General features: G+C 40.9%; 1 protein-coding gene and 1 long non-coding RNA gene across 11 annotated transcripts in view; one reads left to right on the top strand and one right to left on the bottom strand.

Moving 5' to 3' along the window:
• Positions 1–7,572: 7,572 nt before the first annotated feature.
• Positions 7,573–27,059, bottom strand: part of VEPH1 (ventricular zone expressed PH domain containing 1) — a 182,069-nt gene continuing 162,582 nt past the window's right edge. For 8 of the 10 annotated variants that reach the window (XM_073232170.1, XM_073232171.1, XM_073232174.1 and 5 more), the window contains 3 exons: positions 26,205–26,322; positions 12,774–12,910; positions 10,121–11,717 (listed from right to left, as the gene is read on the bottom strand). In XM_073232170.1, the coding sequence (XP_073088271.1) occupies positions 11,481–11,717; positions 12,774–12,910; positions 26,205–26,322 (492 nt within the window). In that variant the 3' untranslated portion in view covers positions 10,121–11,480. Of the gene's footprint in view, positions 7,898–10,120; positions 11,718–12,773; positions 12,911–26,204; positions 26,323–27,059 lie in introns of those variants that run through there. The other 2 variants (XM_073232173.1, XM_073232175.1) reach the window with 2 other exon arrangements.
• LOC118968266 (uncharacterized) overlaps positions 11,558–27,059 on the top strand; it is a 76,890-nt gene continuing 61,388 nt past the window's right edge. The window contains exons 1-2 of the long non-coding RNA XR_012129407.1: positions 11,558–11,695; positions 25,880–25,958. This is a non-coding gene — a long non-coding RNA (uncharacterized lncRNA). The remainder of the gene's footprint in view (positions 11,696–25,879; positions 25,959–27,059) is intronic.

The raw sequence follows: 27,059 nt of genomic DNA, 5'->3' as shown, positions 1-27,059 counted from the left end.
TATCCATTTTCTGGTTGATCAAGTATTTCTTTGGCTACTGAGTCTCGAAGTATGATCCATAGACCCCAATGGGCCCAAGACCCTCTCATGCAGTCCAGGAAGTCAAAACCATTTTCATGGTATTTTCTTCCCTGACAGGCCTTGGGGCCATGGGGGGAGGGAAAAGTTCAGAGGCTGCTGAGGTTACAGTGATGGTAACAGCAAAGCATGTCCACTCCAGCTGTGGCCCCCACCCTGTCATTCAGATTGTACAAGAAGCATCCATAGCTTCAGAAAAGGGATGTTGAAAAGAAATTAGAGAGAAGTAATGGTGAATTGTCAGCCTTTCAATTTCAGAATATACATCTGAAACTCAGAGCAGAGATAAATGCTTTGGGATAACAGGGCTCTAAATCTCAGGAGGCAGGATTTTGAAGATAAAAAATTCCTAACCCCTAAGAACCAGGTTATGAACCTTGCATGAATAAAATATTTGGGAATACTGTGCTGAAGAGGGTCTAGGAAAAACCTGAATAAATGGAGAATCCATTGAGTTGACTTAATTTCCCCTACATTGACTAAGATTATATTTTTTACCATCAGGTGAAATGGGATCCAGGGCTCAAGGCATAAATAACTTTAAATACAAAGGAATAAAGAAAGTCACTCACATCACTAATGTTTGACCTCATGAGTTGTACCCTTACACATCCTTATGAAACCTGCTGATGCCCTTAGTGGGGAGATGTTGAGGCTGTTGTCAGGTTACAGTGAGGCCCCATAGGAAAAAATGTTTGGGTTCAGTATTGAGAGTATTTTCTTCCTCTGGGCAACTGGCTTATTTTTAGTCTGGGAGACTGCTACTCACCAACCTGATGGAATATCTCTCTTAACTTTGGCTGCATGGAAACGCTGAATCAGCTCTGAACCCTCCCTACCTTTTTTGCCCGTGGGTAGAACTTTATAGCAAGTAATTCATGTACTTCCTTCATCCTGGTGACTATTTTTCCAGCCTTGTTTTCCTTTTGCGCTGTGCCTTCACTTACTCTCAATCTGGTTGGATTCTCTGAGAAGCAGATTCTGAGGGAATTTAAGGTGCAGAGTATTTATTAAGGAGTGCACTTGGAATCAGCACCTAGGAAGGGAGTGGAGAGGAATGAAGACTGGGGAGGGAGAGAAACTGAGCATTGATGCAGCCCCAGTGATGGCCTTAGCTGACCCCATTGGGGGCTTTAGATGTAAAATGGTCCCCCAGAGTTGTCCTAAGTTGGGCCTGAATGGCCAGATCTTTATCCTTCTCTAGGAACCACTCATTAGATGTGAGCTGCTCCAGGAAAAGGTGTGACATTGGTCAGCTGGCTCTCTGCAGCTGAGGCCATGCTTGAAGGGAATGACAAGTGAAGGGTGTTTGTCAACAGCATTCCCAGCAGTGGGAGCACCGAGTCCTTCCTTGGAGGAGGGTCCTGAGGTCACATCAGTGCTGTAGCCTGAATGTGTGTGTCCTCTGAAATTCATGGTTTAAACTTAGCCACCAATGGGATAGTGTTTGGAGGTAATTAGGTGATGAGACACAGCCTTCATGAATTGGGTTCATGTCCTTACAAAAAAACCTAGAGAGTTCCCTCCCTCACTCCATTATGCAAGGGCACCATAAGGAGACAGCTGGCTGTGACCCAGGGAGCAGGCGCGCATCAGACACTGAATTTGCTGGCCCCCTGGTCTTGGACTTCCCAGCCTCCAGAACTGTCAGAAATAAATTTCTGTTGTTTATAAGCCATGCAGTATGGGGTAATTTGTTGTAGCAGCCTGAATAGAGGAATACAATCACTTATTTAAAAAATTTGTGTACATTATAAAAGACACTATAAATATTTTTTTGAAACAAGAGCACAAATAAAATAAGAGGCTGAAAATAAATCACCCTTGTTCTCATCCTTGCCCACTTATGTTGTCTCTTCACATTGACCCTGAACATTTGCATATGCTGTTCTCTAAGACTAGAATACCCTTTCTCTTCTTTGACTGAAACAGTGGGAAAGGAGAGGGTTAAAATAGAAGAAAATTGGATTCCTTTATAGGGCCTCAGAATACTGCCACCTCTTTTGCGAGACACTTGCTGTCCCCTCCACAAAGCCAGCTGCCTCTTCTCTGTCTCCACCATGACCCTGCATCAGTGTCATGAAGCCTTCTCCACAGACCAGACTTCCCCCCAAACTTGGCTGCCTGTAGTGTTCTCTTTATCATGAGCAGTGCCACCACCAATCCACTGGTCCCAGAGCCCGGGGGCAGGCTTGCATCTATCACCAAGTCCTGCGATGTTTATTTCCAGGATTGCTCTCTGACCCTCCTTTTCTCTCCACTTGCCGTGCTGTTCTCTTCTTTCAAGCTCTCATCATCTCCTGCCTGCACTGTCTTAACTGCCTCTTATCATTCTCCCAGTTTGTATTCTTGCTTTCTCAACAACCCATTCTCTCCATAGCAGCTGGAGCTCTCTTCTTAAAATGCTGCCCCAATCATACCATCGTTTTAGGCCCACCAGTGGCTCTCTCTCCATGCCTGCATGACTGGCCTCCCTTCCCAGCCTCATGGCCTTTTTCTCTCCCCACTGCCGTTTTCTGGCCACACTGGCCCTTTTTGATTCCTACCATCGGCTGTGTGCCCTTTCTTGCTGGGATCTCCTTCTCTGGTTTGCTTTTCCTCCACCTCTCCCGTAGACTAGTGTGACTCCTATTTATCCCTCAGAACTCAGGTCAGAAAACTTCCTCCAGCAAGCCATCCCTCACTTCCTGACTAGGTCAGACCTCTTGTTCCACGGTCTATCCAGAGTGCTTCTCTATAGGCCCAGTCATGTGGCAATTTCATAGTTAATGGAGAAAAGACTTTCTAACACCTTTCTCTTCTACAAGAATATGAATTCCATGGAGGGGAGAGCATTTTGATCTCCTCAGCATCCCTAATGCCTACCACAGGACTTTATACAGGATGTACTTTATGTTTTGACTCACTTACTGGGTAAATATTTACTTATTTACTGAGTTTCTTAAAGATGTGGTGACTTGTTCATCATCTTTTGGTCCCCATGCTCTAGCATAGGTAGCCGGCACATGGTGAATGCTCAGTGTTTGTTCAATGGATGCCTGAATCAAACTATTTGAAGGGTTGTCTGGGGAGAGGGAGCAGACATTTTGTGTGGCTGCAGGAGGCGGAACCAGGGCTAAAGAAATCAGAGAAAGGCAGAATTTTCCAAAAACTCATACAGTGATGGGTAACCTAATGGGAATCACATCTGAACACTTCTGTGGCATGTTTTGGATTCCGGGATTAGGAATAATTTTCATTATATTTTAATAGCCTTTCTGTGTTATCTGAAAATTTTTACAATAAATATTATTTTCATAATCAGAAAAAAGTTATTTAAAGATCATGTGAACTGGTCCTGTCCCTTAAAGCATTTGAGTAGTTGGAAAGATACCTGCCAGTGAGGACAAGGAAGGGACTTCTCCATGAAGTGGGGCAGTTGGGGCACACATGTTGTAAGATTCTTCCAAACACCATCAGCCAGCGAGACTGCTGACTGATAAATGGTGAGACCTTTTTGGAAGACCTTGATCTCATTGACTTGGCCGCCTTACATTTTGCCTGTGGCTTCCTGACACTGGAACCTCACTGTGACAGTACTGGCTGCAGCAGAATTTGATTTATATTCACCAAGGCTCATGTAACAGCAAGATTTCAGGAGATGACAGTTTTATATTTATCGATGCCAAGAAAATGAATATGTAGGTGAGGGGTAGGGGGTGTGTATGTGGAAAAGCATAAAATACCTATGCTTGCTTTTGAAATGTTTGAGTAAGCCCTGATTAAAATGTTCACAAATCAGCATGTACATCACACATACTTTGAGTATTATACTTAAAAGCTTAATTTTCCAAGATAGACATTTCCATACTGCTTTTTTGGTTAAATTAAAAAGATGGGGCCTTATTCTGATGTTTGTGTGTATGAGCTACTTTGGCAAACAGGATCGTCATTTTTCTCTCTTAAGAGAAGAGACATTTAGACCATTTCCTCCATAATACAATAGTGCTGAGTTACGAGGGAACAGAGTACTCCCAGAGGAAATCTGGTGTGCAGAAGTGAATCTCTGTTAAGAACAGTGGAGCACACATAAAGTTTTTTTGATAACATGAAATCCAAGCCTAGACAGGCAAAGAGGGAGAGAACTCTAGTATAAGATAATGAAGTAATAAGATTGATTTCCATGAAGCACATACGAAGACAATTGCTTTGTTGTCCTAACACCTATTATACTGACAGGAGTGGATGGGTAGTTAAAAAAAAGGCAAAGAAGATTTCTAATATAATTCAAAATGGAAAAACTAGTATTTACTATTACTAACCACCCTCTACTTTCCAGTGAGATCTTAGGGAGCACTATTATTCCTATGAACAGATGAACCTGTCATTTGTTTGGGTGCTTTGTGACTCTTTAAGGTTCTCAGTACAAAAGTGAATTCTCATCATTTCATTAATTGAAAGATAAGGAAATGCATTTTCTTTCTCTTCAATGCAAGCTTTCAAAAGGTTTGTGCACAAAAGCATAAGAAATTATGTAAACACAATGTGTCTGATTATCATTTTATAGAAAAATGCACAAGAAAGTTCCAGGATTTCTGTCTCTGCCTCCCGAGACCTGCAGCAAGTTTTTCTTTGAAGTAGACAGGTTCAATATGTACTGGCTTGGGGGTGTAGAAGATGAAGAGTGTCAATACCAAAAAGGTCTGTAAGCCTAGGGTTCTCACGACAGGACCCAGCAGCTACTGCCTCTGCTGTTCTGTGCAGGGCATGGCGGTCGGGCCTTGCCTAACCTGGTAATAGAAGGATGCACCTGAGGATGTGGGAACCTGTCTCATCAGAGCATATTGAATAGAACCTTCCTCACCTAGGCAGGTGCCTGGAAAACCCTAGCCTGGGGACTGCCTCGCTCCTCTGGAGATAACACCCCGCTCTCCGTCCCACCCCCTCTGCTCTATGCCTCCCTCTGCTCCCCCTCCTTGGTTCCCCAGCTTCCAGCTTGGCTCCAGGCCTTACCTGCCTACTCTGTCTCTGGCATGTCTCATCTCAAGGACCTCTTCTGGAAATGCTCGTCCTACTTGCTCTTGAATTCCTCCTCAGACACCATCCTAGCTTTATAGGCTCCCCAGTCTGGGACAGTGAGTAGAGGCATGCCACAGACCCCTTGCGCTTCTTTCATCTTGGCCCATTCCCTACCTAGCTTCCCTGCCCAGGAAGGGGACTTGGATAAACAGGAGCACAGGAAGGGGGATATAGAGGCACCAGAAATATGGCTTATGTGTGGACATTAGCCATTTTTACTTCCATCAAAAGAGAGGGTGTGATGGTTAATTTTATGTGTTAACTTGACTGGCCTAAGGGATGCCAGATAGCTGGTAAAACATAATTTCTGGGTGTGTCTGTGAGGGTATATCTGGAAGAGATTAGCATTTTGAATCAGTGGACTGAATAAAGAGCTCCACCCTTGCCAATGTAGTGGGTATCATTCAACCCACTGGAGCCCCAGATGGAACAAAAAGGAAGGAAGGGAGAATTCTTTCTTTCTTCTTGAGATGAGAAGTCCATCTTTTGCCTTTGGACATCAGGACTCCTGGTTCTTGGGTTTTGTTTCCAGGATTCACACCATGGCCCCCAGTCCTCAGGGGGACTGGGAGTTACATCATCAGTTCCCCTGGTTCTTGGGACTTTGGCCCTGGTTCCCTGGCCTTTATACTTGGACTGAATTGTGCCACTGGCTTTCCTGGAACTCCAGTTTGTAGAGAGCAGATTTTGGAATTTTCAGTCTACATAACTGTGTGAGCCAATTCCTATAATAAATCTCCTCTTTGTCTTCTCACTATACATCCTATTGGTTCTGTTTCACTGGAGAACGCTGACTAATTTAGAGAGGAGGCACTCACAGGAATGGCTGATCTCGCACCTTTGAGAATGGATGCAGAAGGGGCATCTTAACCATTTTAAAATATTTTAAGATTTCTTACATTTGGAAAATGCTTTATTGTACACAAAAATGTTGCATACAGTTTTGATTACTGTGAAACAAACCTGTAGAACTCTTAAATTAACACTAACTTTTGTGCATTTCTTTATATTTTTTTCTCCTCTATTTTAACAGTTCTGAAACTGGGATGCATCTTACAATCAGTGTTGTGTAATGATCTACCAGGAATGACTACAAATAGGTGTCATTTAAATTTGGTCCCAGCAATTTGTGTTTTCTTCATTTGAGTTATGTGCATGGTCAACATCATGTGTTAGTTGCTGTTTAGTGTGTCTTTACAAAATTAAAATATGATTTGACTTTGAAACAAAAAATCATCACATACACAGAGGAATACAGAAATAGAGGAGTAGGATAAAATATGACATTAGTGAACCAAAAAGCCATCTTTGGAGGAATGACCACAATTCCACAGGGTCATGCAAAGCAATACAAATGTTTTACTGGAGAAAGGAAGACATAACATGTAGCTAAAGTCAGGTTTCATTTTGTTGCTGAAATAGATAAATAAGAATTACCTAAAACATACCATACAAAGTACCTAAAGTCTGAAGAAGCTGCCAAATTCTAAAAGACATTTTGAAGTAAACAATACTCACTGCACTATTGTTAAGGCATTGCATCATAATTTCATTGGTAGAATTTTTTTTCTGTACTAAAACCATTTACATCACAAATGGAGTGTCATTATTAAGCACATTTTAAGTTAAAGGTCCTCTACTGGATGCTTTTACGTGACATTTAAGCCTCATACCAGTTCTGCTCCATAGATATCATTCCCAACCTAGGACAGGACATGAGTAATCTCTTCAGGTTGTAAATTAGCTTTGGTAGAGCTTGGATTTGAATCCTCCTGTGTCCATGCCCACAGAGCTGTGCCACTTTCTCAGCTTTCTACTCAGCTGCTCTGGTAGAATTTTCCCTGAATTTCCAGGCCCTTTATCTCTTACAAGTGTCTTTGGGGAGCAATGGCCCCAAGATGTCCCTACACCGGTGCTATTCTCAAATTAGATGACATCTTGGGTTTTCCTTGGTTTTGTATCTGAAACTTCAGACTTGTGGAGTTGGAAATCCTAAGTAGGCCATTTAAGCCTATCATTTAAAACCCTGACTTGGGTATTTATAGTATTTTCTCTCTGCAGTGCACCTCAGATTTGGCTCATCTTCTCTCATCTCACCTTGCAGTTGTTTTCTAACGTGGGGAATGCTTTTTCAACCAAGTAATCTTTATTTATGCCTGAGAATAAACTCATAATAAATAGGCCCAAACGTGCCTGCAGAAAATAGGCGAATTGAGGACGACACAGTAAATGTCCCCTTAGCATCCCCAGTCAGGGATTTTCAAGAAAGCCCAATATTAGAAAAGTATTGCCCATTTATTTTTTACTAAACCCCAGGTTCTCAAGAAACAACCATATAAAATCCCTCACATAAATGTTTTGGTTTCCATGGCTATCAGGGAAAGAAAATGAGTCAAAATGAAATAAAAATGAGAACCACTTGAATTTCTGTTCACAATTATGATTGTATTTATATCAACATTTTAAAAGGTTTAAACATGTTTAGAAAAGTGGTTTCTTTGTAGATCAGGATGAGGAAGAGCAGTCCTCTTGGGAAAGGCCAGTCCGTGGTAAGTCAGGCTTGAACGGTGGAAGTGCCAGAACTATCGGGGAAGCTGATGATTCTGAAATTCCTAGTGTGATTCTGAGCCCAGGAGAATTTGTTTGCATTTGGAGTTAATACAACAACTGCATCGTGGGGATGAAACCGGCAAGATCGTTACTTACATTTCACATATTTACTTCTTTTTAGATTTGGTTCAAAGGATCTGAGAGTTGTATTCTAAAGTAGAAGCATACAGTTAATTAAATCACTAGGATTTTGTAACAAGTAGCAAAAATAATTCTTTTCCTCCAAACTGAATGGGTAGAATCACTCCTAGAGTAAGCAGTCGGTGAAAATAGAATCAATATATACCAAGCGTTTTAGTATAATCTCTCTATGAAAGGTTTGAGCACATTTAAAAAGGTTTAAACATTTAAACCATTAATAACTAATGAAATATCACATAATACTCTATTTCTCCATGTCACCAATTTTTCTTAATTGGTTAAACTAGCTAGGGCTACTCACTGACTCTTAAAAATGGGCTGGTAGATTTTAAAATAATATTTAGAAGTCATTTACAATATATCCTATTCTCACCCTTTTGCTGCCCAACTTCATACAAATGCCCCTCTAGTCCAAGGTGGATTACCTATCTACACTCTGAAAGTATACATTAAAATTAAGTTTGCCATCTGCCTCTCTTTTGAACTATTGCTTTAGAATTTCCTATCTCAGTGAATGCCACCATCATGCATCATGTTTCCCAAGCAAGCACTCTGGAGTCATTCCTAAACCCCTCCCCATTCCTAAACCCCAGCTCCGTCCTTCCCATCTCTTAACTCCGGCACCATCCAATGCACCAGTGTCCTATCCATTTTACTAATTCATTATTTTTCCCGCATTTCCATTTCCCTCTACCTCTTCTGCTACTAATGTCCCTCATCACCTACCAAATACCTTCCAAATTCGCTCCTTGCTATGATTTTTGGTATCCCTACAGCCCATTCTCTAAACCACTATCAAAATTATTTCTCTAAATGCAAGTCTTAAAACCCTGTAATGGTGCTTCACCATCTTAAGGGAAAAGCTCAAGATCCCTAACATGGAACCAAGCCCTTCATGCTATGGCCCCATAGGCCTTTCCAGCTTCATTCTGAACCATTCCTAAGAAGGTCCTTTATGTTTCAGTCCTAGAGAAGGACTTGCTGTTTTGCAAGCGAACCACATTTCCTCTTCTTTTTTGCTTTTGCAAGGTGGTTCCCTCTACTGACCATTCGCTCCTAGTTAGCCCACAACACTCCTAGTTCTTCAAGACTAGCTCCTTCTCCAACACTTCTGGGAAACAGTGAGAGAGCCCATGCTTTGACTTGGAGTTCAAAGTCAGTTACAGTGGCACCTTCTCTTGTGTTTCCACAGGACTTGTGCAAACTTCCATCAAGGCACTTGCCACATAGCATTTCAATTTTTGGTTGTATGTATCTGTCTCCTCCATGACATTGTAAACTCCCTGAGGAGAGGAGCTGGGTCCTCTGTTTTTGTGTTTCCAGGCTAAATATGGTACCTATTGCTTGGTAGCTGCTCCACAAATTGTGGCGTAAAGGAATTTTAATCTATGTCCATCACTTCTGTGGTTCTTCCTCTTTCTTTCTGTATTTGAAACTTCTCTTCCCTTCAATTGAATTTCTCTTTAAAACACACAACATTTTAGTTTCTCCATTTTAGTCCCCACATCTCAACCCCACTGTTTTGAAAGGATGGTCCAATCAATCACTGCTTTAAATTCCTAATCCCCTGTTGATTCTTCAGCCCACTGAAATTTGGCTTCTACTTCATTGGCCCAATAAAATTGTTCTCAACAATGATACCACTTTTTTCCAATCACAAAAGTCAGTCTCTATCCTAAGTGAGTATTCTTTAGGAGTTTGCATTGTTGATCTCTACCTTTTTTTCTGAAAACCTTATTTATTTAGCTTTTGTGACATTATTTCCTCTGGTGTGTAACATCTCTGAACACGAATCAGCCAATCCAGCCTGGCTTTGCTTAAATGCTGGGTGTCCCCAGAAAGCCTGTATTAGTTTTTTTTGTCCTATTCTCCCAAAGTCCATCTAATTCTACATCTTCAGTGGCCATATTTATATATTCAATGAGCTTAAATTTTGACCTCCAGAACTCTATTTCCAACTTGCAATAAGTTCTATGACTCACACTATCAAACTTAATGCATGAGAATTTAATTGCATCCTTCCTCAAACTTGACCTTTTTTATATTTCCTATCCTAGTGAGTTAGCAGTAAAGTCAAGGTAGAACTAAAGGTATGGACAAATCTGTCTCCAGGTTTCTGTAGTAGACTACATGGCTATTACATTTTGAGGGAAGAAATTATCCTTTATGTGCAGTCCAAGTAACTTTTGTATTAATTATTTATTGCTAATTAAAAAATCACCACACCCTCACGCAACTTAAAACAGCATAGTTTATTATTTCAAAGATTCCATGGGACAGGAGAACATGCATAATTTAGCTCCGTCCTTTGCTCAGTGTTTTGCAAAGCTGCAGTCAAGGTGTTGGCTCGGGCTGGGCTCTTAACTGAGGCTTGGGATCTTCTTCCAAGCTGGTGGTTGGCAAAATTCATTTCCTTGAAGCTGTAGAACTCAGCAGCTTTCTTATTCAAGGTCAGTGGGAGAGAAAGTCTTTGACTTGTTCACCCTCTTTTAAACTGCTGGTCTGATTAGGTCAGGCCCATCCAGGGTCATATCTTTTTGATTCACTCAAAGTCAGGTGATTAAGGACCTTAGTTATATCTGTGAAATCTCTTCATCTTTGCCATTTAATGTAACATAATCATGGAAGAGACAATCCTATCCCTTTTGCCATATTCTATTAGTTACAAGTAAGTTACAGGACCCGTCACACTCAGTGGGAGGAGGCTATACCAGGACGTAGGTCAGTAGGAGTCATCCTAGAATGCTGCCTATCACACCTAAATTTTTAAAAAAAATTATGGGTAATGGCAAACACCAATACACATTTGTCACTTGAAAGTATTAAAATGTTGATACAAAGAAGAAAAGTATAGAACTTTAAAATATCAAAGTTTAATGGAAATGGCACATGTTTTGAAGATGGAGAAAATGGTTTCCTATGCTTATCCTAGCTCACACTTACTGCCTTAAGTAGGAGATATATCCAAGTATCTAAACTTTCTGTCATATTATATAAACCTAAAAGGAATAATCAGATAAGTAGTTCCGAAAAACAGACATTTAATGACATAACAGGTTAAACTTGAGAATCATTTTACCATGTGTTAGCTTCATTTTTATTAGGAGAGGATAAATGGAATGATACATCTATAAGTAAGTTATATGGTTTTCCTGAGTGTCCATTAATTTGGCTTTTCCTAATAGATTTTTTTTCTTTTATTACTTTAGACAGGCTGTGGTTTTCATCAAAAGTGCCTAATGTTTCCTCAGGATAGTTAGCTCAGGTATCATTTTAAGTTGTTTTCTTTCAGTGCACAATGACATATCTCTAGAAGCTCCTAGATGCCCAGCTCTCTCCTGTCTGGCCCCATGCCATCTGTCTCTCTTTTCCTGTGTGTATCACACAGATGTTCTGGAATTAATGAAAATGCAATTAGGATATGAAATGTATTAAGAATCTTGTCACTTTTAGGTCCTGCTTCTTACAGAAAACGGTTCCACTGGTATTTAGTAAAAAACATGACTTGGTGAACTTATCTCTTTTTGATGACTCTGGCAATGGTAACGCAATGCCCATTGTATGCAATCGGGGTGAGGTCAGCTTGCAAATCCCTATAGATATGTGGTTACTTCTCTATTTTCTCTCTCTTTTGCTTGGGCAACTGCCACGTTGATGCACTGGAGCCACTCTTCTGCATTTTTCTCATCCTTGGCCTTGAAAACATAGGTTTTATTGTCTGTGAAGATTTCGAAAGCCCGAGGGAGAGAGTGGTCCCTGCGTTTTCTGGCCACAACCTTCACACTCTGTACTTTGCTGAGTTCTATTGGTGAGTCATCAGGATCATCTTTCTGAAATGCATATGTGAAGGAAAGAACATGAGCTGACTGCCAGAGTATGGAAAGATCTCTGGCTCTTGGAGAATTTTCCAAGATCACAGTTCTTTCAGTTCATATGGCTCAAGACCTCTATTACTGGGTGCTAGGGCTACAGAGTCCTGACAACAATGGAAGGAGTGGGCTATTAGTTCTTTGTTAGTTTCATAAGTTGGCCCAAGATAGCCAATTTATGTAAAATTATTATGCAGTGCGATTAGGAAAAATGATTAATTCATACTTCTTTGATTTCATCTAATTTTTAAATTGATATTAACATTGTTTTAATACAGAAAAGTGCAACAGTACAATTTAGAGTACTATTAACTCAGATTTTGAGATAGTTTGGGAGGCATAAAATTAAATTTTCCTTGGTCCTGTCTGTGAAAGGAGTATTAATTGAATAGATAGGGTTCCAATGCTTAAGCAGATTGAATTGTTTGTGAAACCCTCTGGAGCTTTGGGAGCATGATTTGTTTGTAAACACTAAGTGAAGGAAGCTCTTGGAGAATTTACCAAGATCAGAGTTCTTTTAGAATCCTATTCATTAACTGAGTATTAAATGAATGAGAGAAAGTAATGTTTTCCCTAATCAGAATTAATTTAGTTGACTACAGTACTTAAATATTGGCCCTTGTTTCTTTCTTCCCTCCTACTGTCCCCCTTCCTTGAATGTGTACCTCCGCATATAACCTACACTCATAGAAGAAATCAGTCAACACTGTAAACTGAAATTTATGTGGGTGATCTATGAGGAAGCAAGAGCACAGTGTTCAAGTCAAGATCACTGGGTATTCCTTCAGCAGTTCATCTTCTGAAACTTGAGTCAACAAAGAGAAAAACTCCCATAATAAACTAAAGAGGGAAACAGGATTAACAGAATAGAGAGCTAAAGGGACATGTGTAATAGAATGACAATGCAGAATTGTGGAACCGAGAAAGAAGAAACTATTGGTGTAAAGAAATGCCAGGCTGGCTGGCGGAGATGAAGACCTTAAAAATGCAAGTGTAAAGGACAAGGAAGGAACTTACACACTTTCCTTTTTGAAACAAAAGTTGATTTCCAGCCAGGGTGAAATAACGGGTTTTCCACCTTTTGATGAACTTCCATCTGACTTGCTTCTCTTTAAGTTTTCCTTCTATGAGAGGCTGGCCATCTTGATTTACAACTGTTGAGGTAACAGAATGATAAGCCATTTATTTTACATTATTTGTTTGGCAAATGATCAGAATTCACAGTAAACCAGAATCCAGAAAGCATGTTTGGAAAGTGGGCTAAAAAATTATGAATTTGGTTAACCTTTCCCCTTTGTCGCTAAAAGAATGTCCAATTTAGATATGATAATGGGAATGTGTTGAAAGCCCTCATCAAGATTTTCAAAAGGAGTATAGTTTACAAAGGAGCATCTGGTTAGCAGTTCTTAAGGTGGATCCAGATTTCTGTGCTTCTTAATTCCTTTGTTTATATATTATGTTCACATGAACCCCTTAGAAATACAGCTTTATAAATAATTACAAACCAAGTGTCTTTAGTTATTTGGCAGCAAAAGTCGATGCTGTGCTCCAAGAGATGTGTTTTTCCTGAAGATGTAACCTTGCAGAGGCAAACTTATTCAGCTCTTTTGAACATATTTTCACTCTCTGGAACACACATACTCTCTCTGCTCCCCATATCCCTTTCTCGGCCTAGTCAACACTAATCATTTCATGTTTCAACTAAAATGTTGCTCCCAGACCAGAGTGGTTTTGCCTGCTGTATGTTCCCATAGCATCTGGTATGTTGCTTTTATATCTGGCATCATTTGTAGATAGTTACTGGTGTTTATCTGATCAATAGCTCTCTTTCCTATTCAACTGAAAGCTCCATGAGGGCAGAGTCTTTGCTTTGTACATGTTGTATCACCAGGGAAGAAGTCCATGGAGAGGGCTTCAAGAAAGAAATGTTAGCAAAACTTTAAAATAGCTTTATGGTAGGGCCCTGATTTAGGCATCAGAGACAGCTTCAGATAATTCCATAAAAGCTAGGCTACTTGCAGCTACAGGATTAATTTAAAAATAGTTTTAAGGACAAAAAAAGAACAACAAATTTTTTTCCAGCTGCTACCCTATGTCTTAAAAAAACTTCTTTTTGCAATTATATTTGGTATATGCATGATTGGCCACGTGTTGTTTTAATAGGTCTGTTGCCCTTGTAAGCTGTAATTCTCATATGACATCACAGTCTCTTCATGGACAAAACAGGGAGCTAATTCTTTCTAAGGATGATCATATTCCATTTGAAAAATAACATGCAAAATGAGAACAAGAGAATGATCATGTATCTAAAACCACCTAAATGTCACTTAATGCATACAGGATATTTAAATATTTTCTCACTTGCCAATTAGCACAGTATTTCATTCAAACCACCCCAATTTGGCTTAGACATTCTCTTAAGTTATTAGAGATGAAGGACCCACCTGGATCTGTTTCTTTCTTTAATTGTCAGTTGGCTGAAAAGCTAAGGGATATTTTGTATTTCTTTTGTGCACCAAGAGTTGGAGGTATTTATATTGACAAAAAAATGAATTTTGAAGGTGCTCATCTTATTCAACATGATGCTGGGGAATAAGAGAGAAATAATACCAGACAGAGACCTTAAAGCTGAGAAGCCCCGCAACAGAGAGAGTCAGGCAATAAAGAATATTCCTATATTTATTTATCAACTGTCTGGTCATCCCACACATACTTTTGAGTACAGATAAGCTGTAAGGCACTGTGGCTGGATCTGAGGTTAGCAAGTCCAGCTCAGAGGGGACTTGAATTTATCATCCTGTAGGGGAGGTAAAGCAATTTACAAATTCTACAACTCAGTGTAGAGTGTGGGGAGTGCAAGTGGGGAGGTAGGAGCAAGTATGATAGCACTCAAAGAAGGGCAAGTCTACTTCGAACTGGGAGGAGGTGACACAAGAGCAGGATGCATCCTGAAAATGGGAGAAAGGATATCCTGGCAAGAGGGCAGGAAAGGACTGAGGGAACAGGGGCATGTGTGAGGGAAAGATTGTGGAAAGCAAAGAACCTAGAGAAGCTACAAGAATCATGCAAAGCTGGAGCAAGTTAGTAAAGCAGTTGCTTTGGGACAAAGTCATGGGTGCAAGGCTGAGGGTGTGAAGGCAATTCAAGCATTTCTAGGTGTAAGATCTGGGAAAGAAATTGTGTATCCAAAAGTCATGGGAAAGTCATATTGGACTTGATTTGAAAATTCTTTAGAAACCCTGTTAGAAAGACCTGACTTTTCTTAAGGGACTTAGGAGGGGCCTAGAGTGTGAAGATCCCGCCAGCACAGGCATGAAGCCTCATGGACCCCAGATGGGATCAGCGATTACCACACGGGGTCCTGGCAGGAAGCAGAGAGCATCTCAAGCTGGGTAACTGAGGTGAGTTAATAAAGGGGCTATTTACACAGATGTGGGCAAGATGTAGGAATAGCATCACAGGACTCTTGGGTCAGGGACCAGGGGCAGGCACAGCACCCCTCTATCTGAAGCAGGAAGGTGGTGGACAGTTAGGACCCAGAGGGAGACCAATACAGAGGCCGCTTCCCCACAGGAGCTGCAGTGGTGGGCTGAGGACCGAGGCAACCTGCAGTGGCCATGCTGGGAGGGAGCCGGGAATCAGTCACCTGACCTCACTCTACCCCCTCCCTCCAGTCTCCTGCGGGTGTGCCCGGGGTAGAATGTAACTGAAAGTCAGAGGTAAGGGAGCCTGGAACACACTGGAGACACACTTCTAACCTGGGTGTGGGATGCAGGAAAACGTCCTCACGTAGATGTGTTTGAGCTGAGTTCAGAGGGACAAGAGGTGGTGATGAAGGTGAAGGGAGGAAGGGTATTCTGAAAAAAAAAAAAAAATTACATGCACAGGGCCAAGGCTCAGAGTGAGGGCATGAAATGCATTCTAGGAATTGTAGGTCATTCTGTGTGAGGGGAACCCAGTGGGGCTTGGAGAGCAGGAGATGAGGGATGAGATCCAAGGAAAGACCAGTCCTAAAGCTCCTCAGACATTATGCAAAGTGGAATCTAATGCTTTGTAATGTAACATAATCAAAAATAATTTCTGTCTTCATGCAACCCCTTTTATCTCAAGAGCACCAGAGTTCAGTAATTCAAGGTTTCCATTTTATTTTAAGCCTTGTTGCAATTCTGAATGTGCCTTTAGCCAATTAAAATTTATTTAAGCATAGTGTGCTGAGCACTATGTATATTCCTTATTATAATAAATCATGTATGGCTGTACCAAAACCTTTCTCTGGTATAGGTCTATAGTTCATGGAGCAAGGGCAGTGACTTTGGGGGCTGACGTTAGTTCAAGTCCAGAATCTGCCACTTAACAGCTGATTGGTCTTGGGCAGTTATTTAACTTTACTGAGCTTTGGTCTCCTGCTTTCTAGCATTGTCATGTTTAACGACATACCAAACATCTGTGCAGGTTGTCCACTGCACAAGAGCACTCATCCAAGGTGTGAGTAGGGGCTGAAATCCAGTCTGAGTTTTGCTATTCAAGCCATATATCCCCAAGTGGGCTTCATCCACCATCAATAAAGGCACAAAAGTGTCATAAAGCTTAACAGTGGCCTTGTTTAACCAAGTGCCTGGTACATGGTGAGGGATCAGTACGTTGTGGCTACTATCATCATGATCATGGTGACCACAATCATCAGCAACATGAAATGATCACCATCGTGCTTTTGCGGTGATGATGAACAGGTGCTGATTATAAATTTCCTATGCTAATGTCTCTAGTATAAAACCTGCCTTCCTCCATCCAATCAAGAATATAATGAAACCTACATGAAATCACTCAGGAATAGTGAGAGAATTCAGAGTGAGACAAGCAACTCTTTTTTAAAATTCAAGGACCATAGGTTTTGAATTTAAAGTGTGAGAGGAAATTAGAGTCCCAACAGGGAGGTAAACTCTTGTGTTTTTGAGTGACTGGCCCCTGTACTCACCCAGACTGCCATTCTCAAGCCCCTGTGGCCATGGCCTGGGCTCACCGGGAGTGGTTCCCACATCTGTGCTGGCTCTGCTCCCTTTCTTCCATGCTTCCTGCTTGTTCTTACGACAGTAGATGTAACTCCCACGTAACTACTGTTCACGTCGCATACTGACTTCCACCCCGACTCAGAAATTCCTTTACCTGTGTGCTTTTTGGCTTATGTCACTTTTGTCTTGAGAGCATTGAATTGTGCACGAACAACCCCTAACTGGGACTGTCATGAATCTAATATGTGATGTTTGAATTTTTTGATATTCTTTCCCAATTGTTAAGTATAAATGCCTTCAAAAGAAGGAATGTTTTGGAAGAAAAAATAGAAATCTCCAGTACTTAAGTTTTAAACAAGAGCTGAGTAAAAGTATGTCTTAATTTCCCTTAAAATCACTGTTTCTGGGAATTACAATTACAGTCTGTGGAGAATTTACTTAAAAAGCCTCAAATTTACTTCAATTCCCTTCCATGGTTTTATTGATTTTTGTGTGCATGGCAGTTCTAGTGAAGCCAGCTATAATTACAGAGGGTATGCTTAAAAAAGGACAGAAACATTAAATGAGGAGGTCATGGGAGCCACATTTAGTAGACTCAGCATCTGTGGTTTCTGAAATCACTAAGGATTGTAATGAATGGCATGTTTCTCATGAATATCCAAGCACTACTTTAGAGTGCCATGTCTCCTTACCAATAGTGAATAAATGAGAGGAATAATCCAGCACTGGAATTGTAACATCATACAAGATGCTGTAGGGACCAAACCCAATGTGATGGTTACCCTCGGAGGGCACTTTGAGGGCTTCTTTTCTCAATAATTCATACCCATCAAAATGCAGTATACTTTCTAGGCTTATCTATCAATTGCTGAAATATTGATCTAAAAAGCCTCAGAGCTACTACTTTAAGTGCACACAGCAATGTTTCCCCAACTATGTTTGAAGGGTCACCTATATTGGAATTATACCTGCTGACTTAGTAAATGGCATATTCCAAGGCACATCCCAAACCTACTGAAACATGATTTTGGGGTGGGGTAAAGGGCCTTGCACTTTTAACAAGGTCACCTACCATGTTAGTCACCTTATGGTAGATGGCAGTAATAGATAACCTACAAAATAGGAAAATTGCAAAACCAACAGTGGGAAGAAAATTGCTATGTCCTCTCCATGAAGGTAAAGAATAGAATAGCAGTATAAGATCATATATATGTCCTTTGTTTAAATTAGTAGAGTTACAGAGAAAATGCTCAGAATCAATGTCTGCAGAATTTGACTCATTTATTGTGTTATCAGTGAAACAAAAATTCTAACACCACTTGCTAAGAAGGTCACTTGTTCAGTAGTTCTGAGCATTAAGTATGGTTACTTTTGTGCCTTTATGGGAAGCTATCAAGGAAGATTGGCCCAGATTTTCTTAGTGATAACTGACAGGGACCAATGGGAATAGATCAAGGATGGTGACAATGAATGGAGATAATTGCTCAGTCTTAGAAATGAATGGTGAACAGGAGAGGGTCCATACACACTTCCCACACTGTCATCCCATTAATATGATCACATGGATAGGTTTTACTGGCAATATCTGGCCATAGGATTTTAGACAGTGTTAAATGTTGAGTGCTTTCCCATACTACCTGTACCTTGCAGAGATTTTCTGGCATGGGGAAAACAGATCTGACATGCATGTACCATATGAGGGTCACCTTAAATGGGTTGTATGAACTGAGCAAATCCTAGCCATTTGTCCCACCTGCCTGAACATTCTTGGTATTTTAGATCATTCTAAGGTGTTGTCTACAATGTTTCTGTGGAATTATGTAACACAAGTTGCATCTGTTATGACTCAACATTTGGCGTCAAACTGAAGTTTACAATGTCTGCATTGGAAGGTTATCTGTCAAAGACACACCATCTCTCTCTCTCACACACACACACACACACACATACACTACCTCACCCTCTGTTAAACAGTCTCTCATAGTACTTTTGAAAAGAACTCATTTAAGAGGATATTGTTTATACAAAGGATACACTGACACAAAAGGTACACTGGAAATGTTATCATAGGAATAATGTTTTTCTCTTAAAACAAATCACTGTGAATTCATTAACTTGTTTTTTTGTCACCATTTGCCTGAGAAAAGTTTTACCAAAATTTTTTTGAGAAGTCACAAACGTTGGAGGTTCAGTTATTTGGTAAATATTTATTGAACATCTATTGTGCACTGGGGCTGAAGATGGATGGATGGATGAAGAATGCTCCCTTTACAGTAGCTACTATTTACTGGAGGAAATGACATTAATCAGATAATCACAGGTGAAAAAACAAGACAGCAGCCATACCCAGTGTTATGAAGAGAGCTTTGAGGTGCTTTGAGGCCCTTAGTCTTAGTCATGGAGGTCACAGAAGGCAGCCCTGAAGCAGTGACTCGGAGTTGTAATGGGAAGGCTAAGATCTACATTAACTAGGTCAAGAGGGGAGAAAGGGCAATCAGGCAGAAAATGAAGCACATATAAAAGACCAGTGGCAGGAAGAGGTGCGGTGTATACAGGAAACTGAAAGAAGAAGGTCCTTTGGCCAGAGCAGAGAGAGAGAGAGAGAGCAGATGACATGTGGGACAGGATGAGGCTGGAGAGGCTGAGAAAGACCACTGCATGTGAGGCTGGGATGAGCATGGAGTTCAGTCTTTAAGCTAAGGGCTGTGGGAAAGTACTGCAAGGTTTTATGCGGTGGATGGCCCCATCAGATTTGTTCTCTGACGAGATCATTCTGGCTGTAGTGTGGGTGGCAGATTGTAAGGATCTGGAGTAGCTCAGGAGACTTATTTCCCTTATTTTAGGTAAGAGGTACCCTGAGGTGATGGAGAGAGGTAGACAAAGTTGAGAGCAAATGAGAAGGTAAAATCCACAATATTGGGTGATGAATTGGATGGAGGTGTGAGAGGGGGCAGTGGGTCTTTGGCTGATGCAATGGATGAGTTTACTGAGAATTCTGGAAGAAGACCAAGTATATTTTAAGGGTGGGGCAAGACAAGCATGGGTTTTAATTTAAGTGAACTGAGTTTGGGGCACCTTTGTAGCTGTCAAGTAGGGGATGGGAGATGTAAGTCTAGAGTTCCAGGGAGGGGCCTGGCTGCAGATTTAAGTCTGGAAGTTGTCTCATAGAAGTGGTTCCTGAAGCTGCCTAAACAGTGAAGATGGACTGGGGGTAGTGGGCACAATGCGGAGAAGAGAGGTGCCCTAATGCTGAAGAGTTGGACAGAGAAAGGTGGGCTCAGAAGGAGGCTGGGAAGGAGTGTCTAGAGAGCAGGAGGGAGGCCAGGGGAGTGCTGTGTCCCACCAGCGAAAGGGAGCAGACGCTTGGAGAAGGAGGAATTGGCCTACAGAACTGAATGCTGCCATAAGGCAAGTAGCCCAAGGGCTGAAACACATACTGTGCGTGGGTGACTTGCATGACTTTGACGACCATCAAGATAATGGACTTTGAAGCCAGATCAGAGAGGGCTGAATCAGAAGGGGAAGGCAGCAAGGAGAAAATGCAGAGACTGAGCACTGATACCTCTTTTGGTCTTAAAGCAGAGGCCAGACATAGGGCTGTCAGTGGAGGGAAAGGAGAGGTTAAGCCACTTGAGTGTGTTTAAAAGCCAATGGGAAGATTCAGCTGGGAGGAAGAAACTGAATAAAGAGAGAAGGATCACCTATACTGTGAGATGGTGGGAAGAATAAGATCCGAGGCAAAATATGACCAGCCTATTGAAATGTTTAATGACTTCATTGTCCTTGGTTGCCAAAAGCACCTGTATGTCTTTTACATAGATGACTTTGTGGCTGAAACACAAATTTCATTCCCAATGTATTTACATAGGAAAATAACAAATTAGGATTACTTTGAAAGGTGATGACTAGAGCTCTTTATTTTAAAAACTACATAAAAATTCTTTAAATCAATATCATCTCAAACCTGTATAGTGATAAGAGACTGACTTACTTATTCTAGTCTGCTTTTCTAAAACATGTTTCTCCCCCTCTGTGTATTGGTTTGACTCAGCTTATTCTCCAAGTAGAAAAGGACACATTTTCATAAATGATCTGTTTGTGGATAACCATGGAGTGACTAATGTTTTGCAGCAAGTATAATGCCTATCAGACATGTTAGCCCTATATAGAAATAAGATTATTGATCCAATATGGAAGGGCAGAAGGATGAGGCAAGTGATGCTGCATGAAAAATAGAAATTAACTCCTGAAGGTTGTCAAGTTACTGATCTTAGCATATTTCTCATTGGGGCTCAAAGGTTATTAGCAAGTTTTCTATGGATTCTGTATGTATGGAAATCTTTTAGTAAAATGTTAAAATTGGGTATCCATAAAGTTTTGAAACCTGTACACAGCAACATTTTCTTCTTATAAAAGTTTATTTTGCAAAGGTTGCTTTTTTCAAGGTTTCAGTTCAAAAGTGTTTTTTTAAAATTTTGAGAAAGTATTAGATTTTAAAATTGCATTTCAAAACAAATCCTATTTCTACCATAGCCATTCCATCACTTACATGATCTGTGAATTAATCATTCATCTATATGCCAAATACTTGTTAAACACTACTCTGTTTCAGGTATTGGGCAGAGCGTACAAAAATGAATAATCCAAGGCTCTTCTCCTCAGTCTGGTGGGGAAGCTTGATGGCAACATGCTGTGTACATACTAGAAGAGTGAACAGAGAACAGATTGGCCAGCAAGGAGAGGAATTTATTGTCTGGGGGTGGTGTGTGTGGGTGACAGACTGAGAGAAAGAGAGATGTAAGCCTGTGGGAAGGTTTAAGAGAAAGAGCATGCCCGTGCCAGAGACTCATAAAACAGGAGGAAGAGGAAAGGGGGAAAAGGAAAAATACTTCCGGATAATAACTGATCTGTGTTGATAGGTGTGTATTTACTTTGTCATTAAGTAATTCAAGGCATCTTCGAAAAATAAGCTGGGGTTTAATTTTATATAATCAATGTGTATTCAGCAGTCACTAGCAGTATATAAATGTGAAAATGTGAAGTTATCCTACACAACCCTGCACTGTTTCTGGTATTCTGAAAGCATTTAACATAGAAGACAGTATTCTAACACATGGTAGGAGGGAAGGCATCAGAAGACAAACCTAGCCATTGGGTAATTCCATAATGGGTTTTCTTTTGTCACCTTTAAAGTTCTATGAAAGTTGACATTGAAACCAAGTGGAAAACTTTCATACTAATGGGCTCATGAGACTATTCGGGTCCTACAGGTCAGGGCCTCAGAGGTCAGTTACCCGTTTTCAAGTGGATGTTTGGTGTGGAAAACCCACGGAGCTCATGCTGAAGGTGTGCATCGAAAGAGGGTCACATCTGCAGTTACGAGTTTGTAGTATCTTAAGAAAATCCTGCAGAGGCCTTTCGTTTCCTAATACCATTTGGCAGCCATCTCTATTTGCCATGTGATCTAATGGACAGCAAGCTCTTCTACCACAAATATATGAAATCAAGTTCTCAGGAAGAATCATGACAGAAGATCACCTGGAAAAAAAATTCGCTCATTTTCTTTTATACCTAAGGAGATCTCCCACAGACAATCACATTCATATCTAAATATGTAGTGACTAAGACAGTGATCACACTGGGGAACCGTCAGATTTATAGAGGAGGACACGAGTGCCAAAGCCAGGCCATCTCCCAGTTGTTTTGTGTGGGGCGTAAGAACAAAGGCATCTTGTGTCTCAAGAAACAAGAGTGCAAGTCATGACCTGGTTGTCCCTTTTCTTTTTAAAAACTGTGACTGAATAGAAAGCCAGATGTGTTCCAGGATGGTTCGGCTGACTAACTCTTACTGTTAAATACACCAGTAGTTCCAAGACATGAGAGCAACTGATAAAGAGGACTGGCTTGTTTTCCAGGCACGAGTTCTGTTCTGTCACCTCTACTTGCTCAATCTCTCTTCTCTCATTCATATGGAGTAATGGGATTGGCAAATCCCTGAGCATTCTTGAGTTACTTCAGTGAGTTTTTAACCTTCTACTCTGTACTTTTATACAATGATTATCAGAAACTGAATCAGCAATTGGCAGGATTGGAAATAGCTTCTACTGTGACTATTTCCCTCATTTAAATCATTTCCCAAAGCCCCTGCTCTTCTTAAAGTACAATAAATCATCCAGGAGGTACTCTGCTTCATGGTATTTCTAATAATTACAACATTATGAATAATTGTTCTTGGAATTTCCAATATTCCATGTCCTTAACTGGAATCTACTCTTAGAAGTTGAAATTTCAGGTTCAGGAATTAGCCTGGATTAAAATCCTGGTTCTACCCCTCGATAGCTGTGTGACCTTAGGAAAATTACTTAACCTCTCTGTATTTCAGTTTCCTCATTAAAATGGAGTCAGTAATGATAAGAAAATGAGAAAAATGCATGTGAAGCTCAGCACATAATCAGCATGATAAATGCCAGCAATAATAAATATATCAGGACCTTGAGACTGTTCTAGCATTCATTTTATCTGTGCATAATTGGGTAAAAAACATAGTTTATTGAACACCAGATATCAAACTCCTATAAATTTCTGTGTGTTGATGATGGAGCTGGTGGGAATATGAGTGGGAGTCAGAAGGGTGAAGAGACTTTTATCTGAAAAGGGGAATGTACTTAAGGTGACCATGTAAGTCTGCTGATTTGCTGTCCATTTCTGAATGAGTCTCATAGTTTATATATAGTGTGGAACCATGAATACTTCACAGCAGTTATGGTATCATTTGTTAGTTCCTTAGAAAACACAAACCCAGCTCCAGTTTCTTTGTCCTTTGTCCTAGCCTCCAGTCCTACTTCCATAGCCCCCTCCTCTTTGAGGCTGCCAGGGCATCCGGACCCTACAGGGCTGCTGATGAAACCCAGAGCAGTAACAGGACTCAGGCACAGTACATCAGCTGCAAAGACTGTCGGAACTCATTGTTTTACATATAGTGACTTCGCTCAAGGAGGAAAGAAGCACTGACCTCCATTTGCCAGATTCAGAAGGCACTGGGTATGGTCTAGTGATGCATTTGATGTGGTTAACACATAATCACAATCTTGAAATATTTTAACATTCATGTGGCCATTTCTAAATGTTATTCATTCATTCACTGACTCAACAAGTAATCATTGCATGCTAAAAACTCACAAGGAAGCATGCCAGATTTTTCCGTATATATGTCTTCTGGCCCTAACTGGATGATGAATCCTTTCAGAGCAAAGATATTGTACCTTATTCACATTTTATCCCAAATGAAGCCTGTAGAAGGCATTTAACCAATGCAATAAGCATGCATTATGTAAGTGAAAAGTGGGTGCAATTACTACACTAGTGGTGCACAACCAGATGACAAAATATTTATTCCTACAACTTCATCATCTTTAATCTTACAATTTAAGCAGAACATGAAGGCAAACATCATCTCCATGAATAATATATGTGTCAGCAATATTATGTTAGACATTTCATTTAGATTAAATATATAATCTATGTGCTTATATAAAAATGAGAAGATGAGCTCAACAAATTATATAAACTTTTCAGGGAGTCAAGAGTTTTGGGTGCAAATAATAGTTTGACATAGGATTCCCCTCAGACACAAATCCCCTTCCCCGTAGCAAAAGGAAGTGAGCAAAGAAATCTAAGTACACTGAAGTTTTCAAGGCTAAACATTTTGATTCAATGTTCTGTTATAAAATATTGGGCCTTGTTTGAATTTTTATTGTTATATGTTCTCAGTCTATATTTAACTGTGAGAAACACAAATAAGAAAGAGGGAATGTGCAAAATATTCTTTTCAAGTACATGGCAGTGAATTTGATAAAACATATACTAAAGGAACACTTTGTGTTTTTAACTTTCAGTCCCTTTTCTCAGGCCTCCCTTGGCCAGATACGGTGAAATGTTTATTGAACTAAGGACTCAGCTTACTTGAAATGAAAATTCTTAAAGGCCTCTCAGAGTCACTAAGATAAGCACATTTACTTTGCCATGCTCTCAAATAAAGTTTCTTTTATGCTCTTTTTCATAGGTGAAATAAGGTCTAAACTGTGAAGTTTTAAAATGGAGACATACAATTCCACAATTCCCTATTTGCTCAAATTAACTTTTTAAAAATCGGGGTGTTGGCTCCGGCATCAGCTCAATCCAGATTCTGTAATCAGCCAACAATCTGTGCCTCACAAAGGCTGCCATCCTTAACTGCCGTCTCCTTCCCTCCATACCCTTTCTGTGGTAATACACTTTAATTGGTGCCTCTCTGTGAGCCCCTCACATCTCCATCTGGCCAAATAAACACATTTTTTCAACTCAGCCTCAATGTCTTGGCAGTCAGCAAGAGGATATAGACTTGCCACAATTGGTAATCTTTAAGATGCACAAAAGCCTAAAACTAAAGGAATGGGTACAGTTGGTATAATCAATGGCTCTCGAGAGGATGGCTCATGAACAAAGTGGCTTTGTGCTCAACAGTATTTTTTCTTGGTCTAAACTGCAACTCCTGAGCAGTGTCAGTGCTGAGAACTGTGTCCTCTCAGAGCACACATTAGTGGTGAAATATTCCATTTCTAAGGAGAGCACAACTTTTTGAAGATGGACTTACTATCACCCTATTTGCACTGGTCAGATCCAGGCAAGTGTAATCAGGAGCAGAATGGTGAAACAGTTAAGACAGTGGGCTCCGGAGTCAGAGCGGGTTCAAATCCTGCTGCTGTTATTAACTGTCTCACCTCAAGCAGTTAACCAAATTGCTCCATGCTTTGGTTTCTCCATCAGTAAAATGGAGATAATATTAGGACGAGCATAAGGCATCTGACAGGTCTAGCATACAGCTTGGCTGGTCGGCACTAAGCAAGGTCAGTCCACCAAATTCCCTGGGCAGCAGGAAGGAGGTGGGGAGGGTGAATAACCAGTTGGGAAGTTATTCCTCAAAGAATTCCTCCCTCTTCAAATGTTTCACACCAATCATCAAGCAAAGTTTAAGGAATGACCACGAGATGATATGGTCTGTGCTCATTCATTCCGTTAGTGTGGTTTCATTTCTTTGGGGCTCTGGACAGACTGCGTGTTTTCTCTAACCCTCAGGGTCATCTGGGTTGAACTGAAGAGTGCTTTCAGGACAAAACGGCCAGTACTGCTCTCTTAGTAGCCATCCCGATGGAAGGTAATGTTTCTCTTGCTCATTTCCGGCCTAGGGATCTCTCCCTCTCAACATGTTTGCTTTTCCTCACTCCCACTTTGGTGAGACGGCCTTCTCAGCATGAAGCAGAAGCGATCAGGCTCGCCTCTGTGCATGAGTACAGCTTAGGGTATTTGGGCAAGGAGCGGGCCAGCCAGAACGGCAGGGCCATAGATCCCGGGGAATCCCAGGGGCACAGATCACTCTCAGCCTCAGGGAGGGGGATCTCACCAGTTGCTTTCTCAGGGTTGTTGCACATGAAGCACTGCCATGCTCCTGCTGCGTCGCTGAAGCCAAACACATCAAAGAACCTCACTTCTTCCAGATGAAGCTGTGCCCGGTCCAGGTCCTGTTTCAGGAACACAAAGCACAAAGAAGATAAGCTGATCTGCCTGATACATAGCATTCTGAGCCTGGATAAAGGGGGACATGGAAGCTCAAACTCAGTGCTCAGGACAAGGGGAGAACATTGCCAAAAGCACTCTTGACCCACCTTGGAAAAGAGCCGTCATCCTAAACTCTTCCAAGGGAGTTCTCTTAAATGCAGAGGGCAGCGAGCGTGGGCCCAGGGCTGGCGGGTGAAGTGTCAGAGCCTGAAGTGGCCCAGAATTTTCTTGCATCTAATGACAACACCAAAGTCTCTGAGGAGGGGCACCAATGTGGCAGTGTGGCTGAAAGGAATGCTGCTAGGGGATTTGCCTTTTACTTACACTTTACAGAATTGAGAATCAATTATCCGTATCCAAAAATTATTTTTATTAGCTTGGCTTTGCAGGGGGCTGATGGAAAATGGAGGGACTCTTTTAGTTTTATACTTTATTTTAAAAGCGTATGCAGATTTTGCATTCTATCCCATCATATGGCTGAACTAGTTTTAGTGGAAAATAATGTCTTCAATTACTGATCAGTAAATTAATTAACTTTTCCCTCTCCAAATGGGTGAGTAGGATCGACACACCCAGAAAACTGCCCATGTTTGATGTGCCCTATGGCACCCTGCCAATGGGTTCCTGTGTAAGAGGCAGAGAGAGGTTCCATTACACTGTAAAAGGATGGAAAACTATTAGCCTAACCAAATTAAATAGC

The sequence above is a fragment of the Manis javanica genome, chromosome 3, assembly GCF_040802235.1.
Source record: "Manis javanica isolate MJ-LG chromosome 3, MJ_LKY, whole genome shotgun sequence".
NCBI classification, from domain to species: Eukaryota; Metazoa; Chordata; class Mammalia; order Pholidota; family Manidae; genus Manis; species Manis javanica.
Note: the sequence above shows the minus strand (reverse complement) of the source record. Positions and strands in the feature narration are given on the sequence as shown.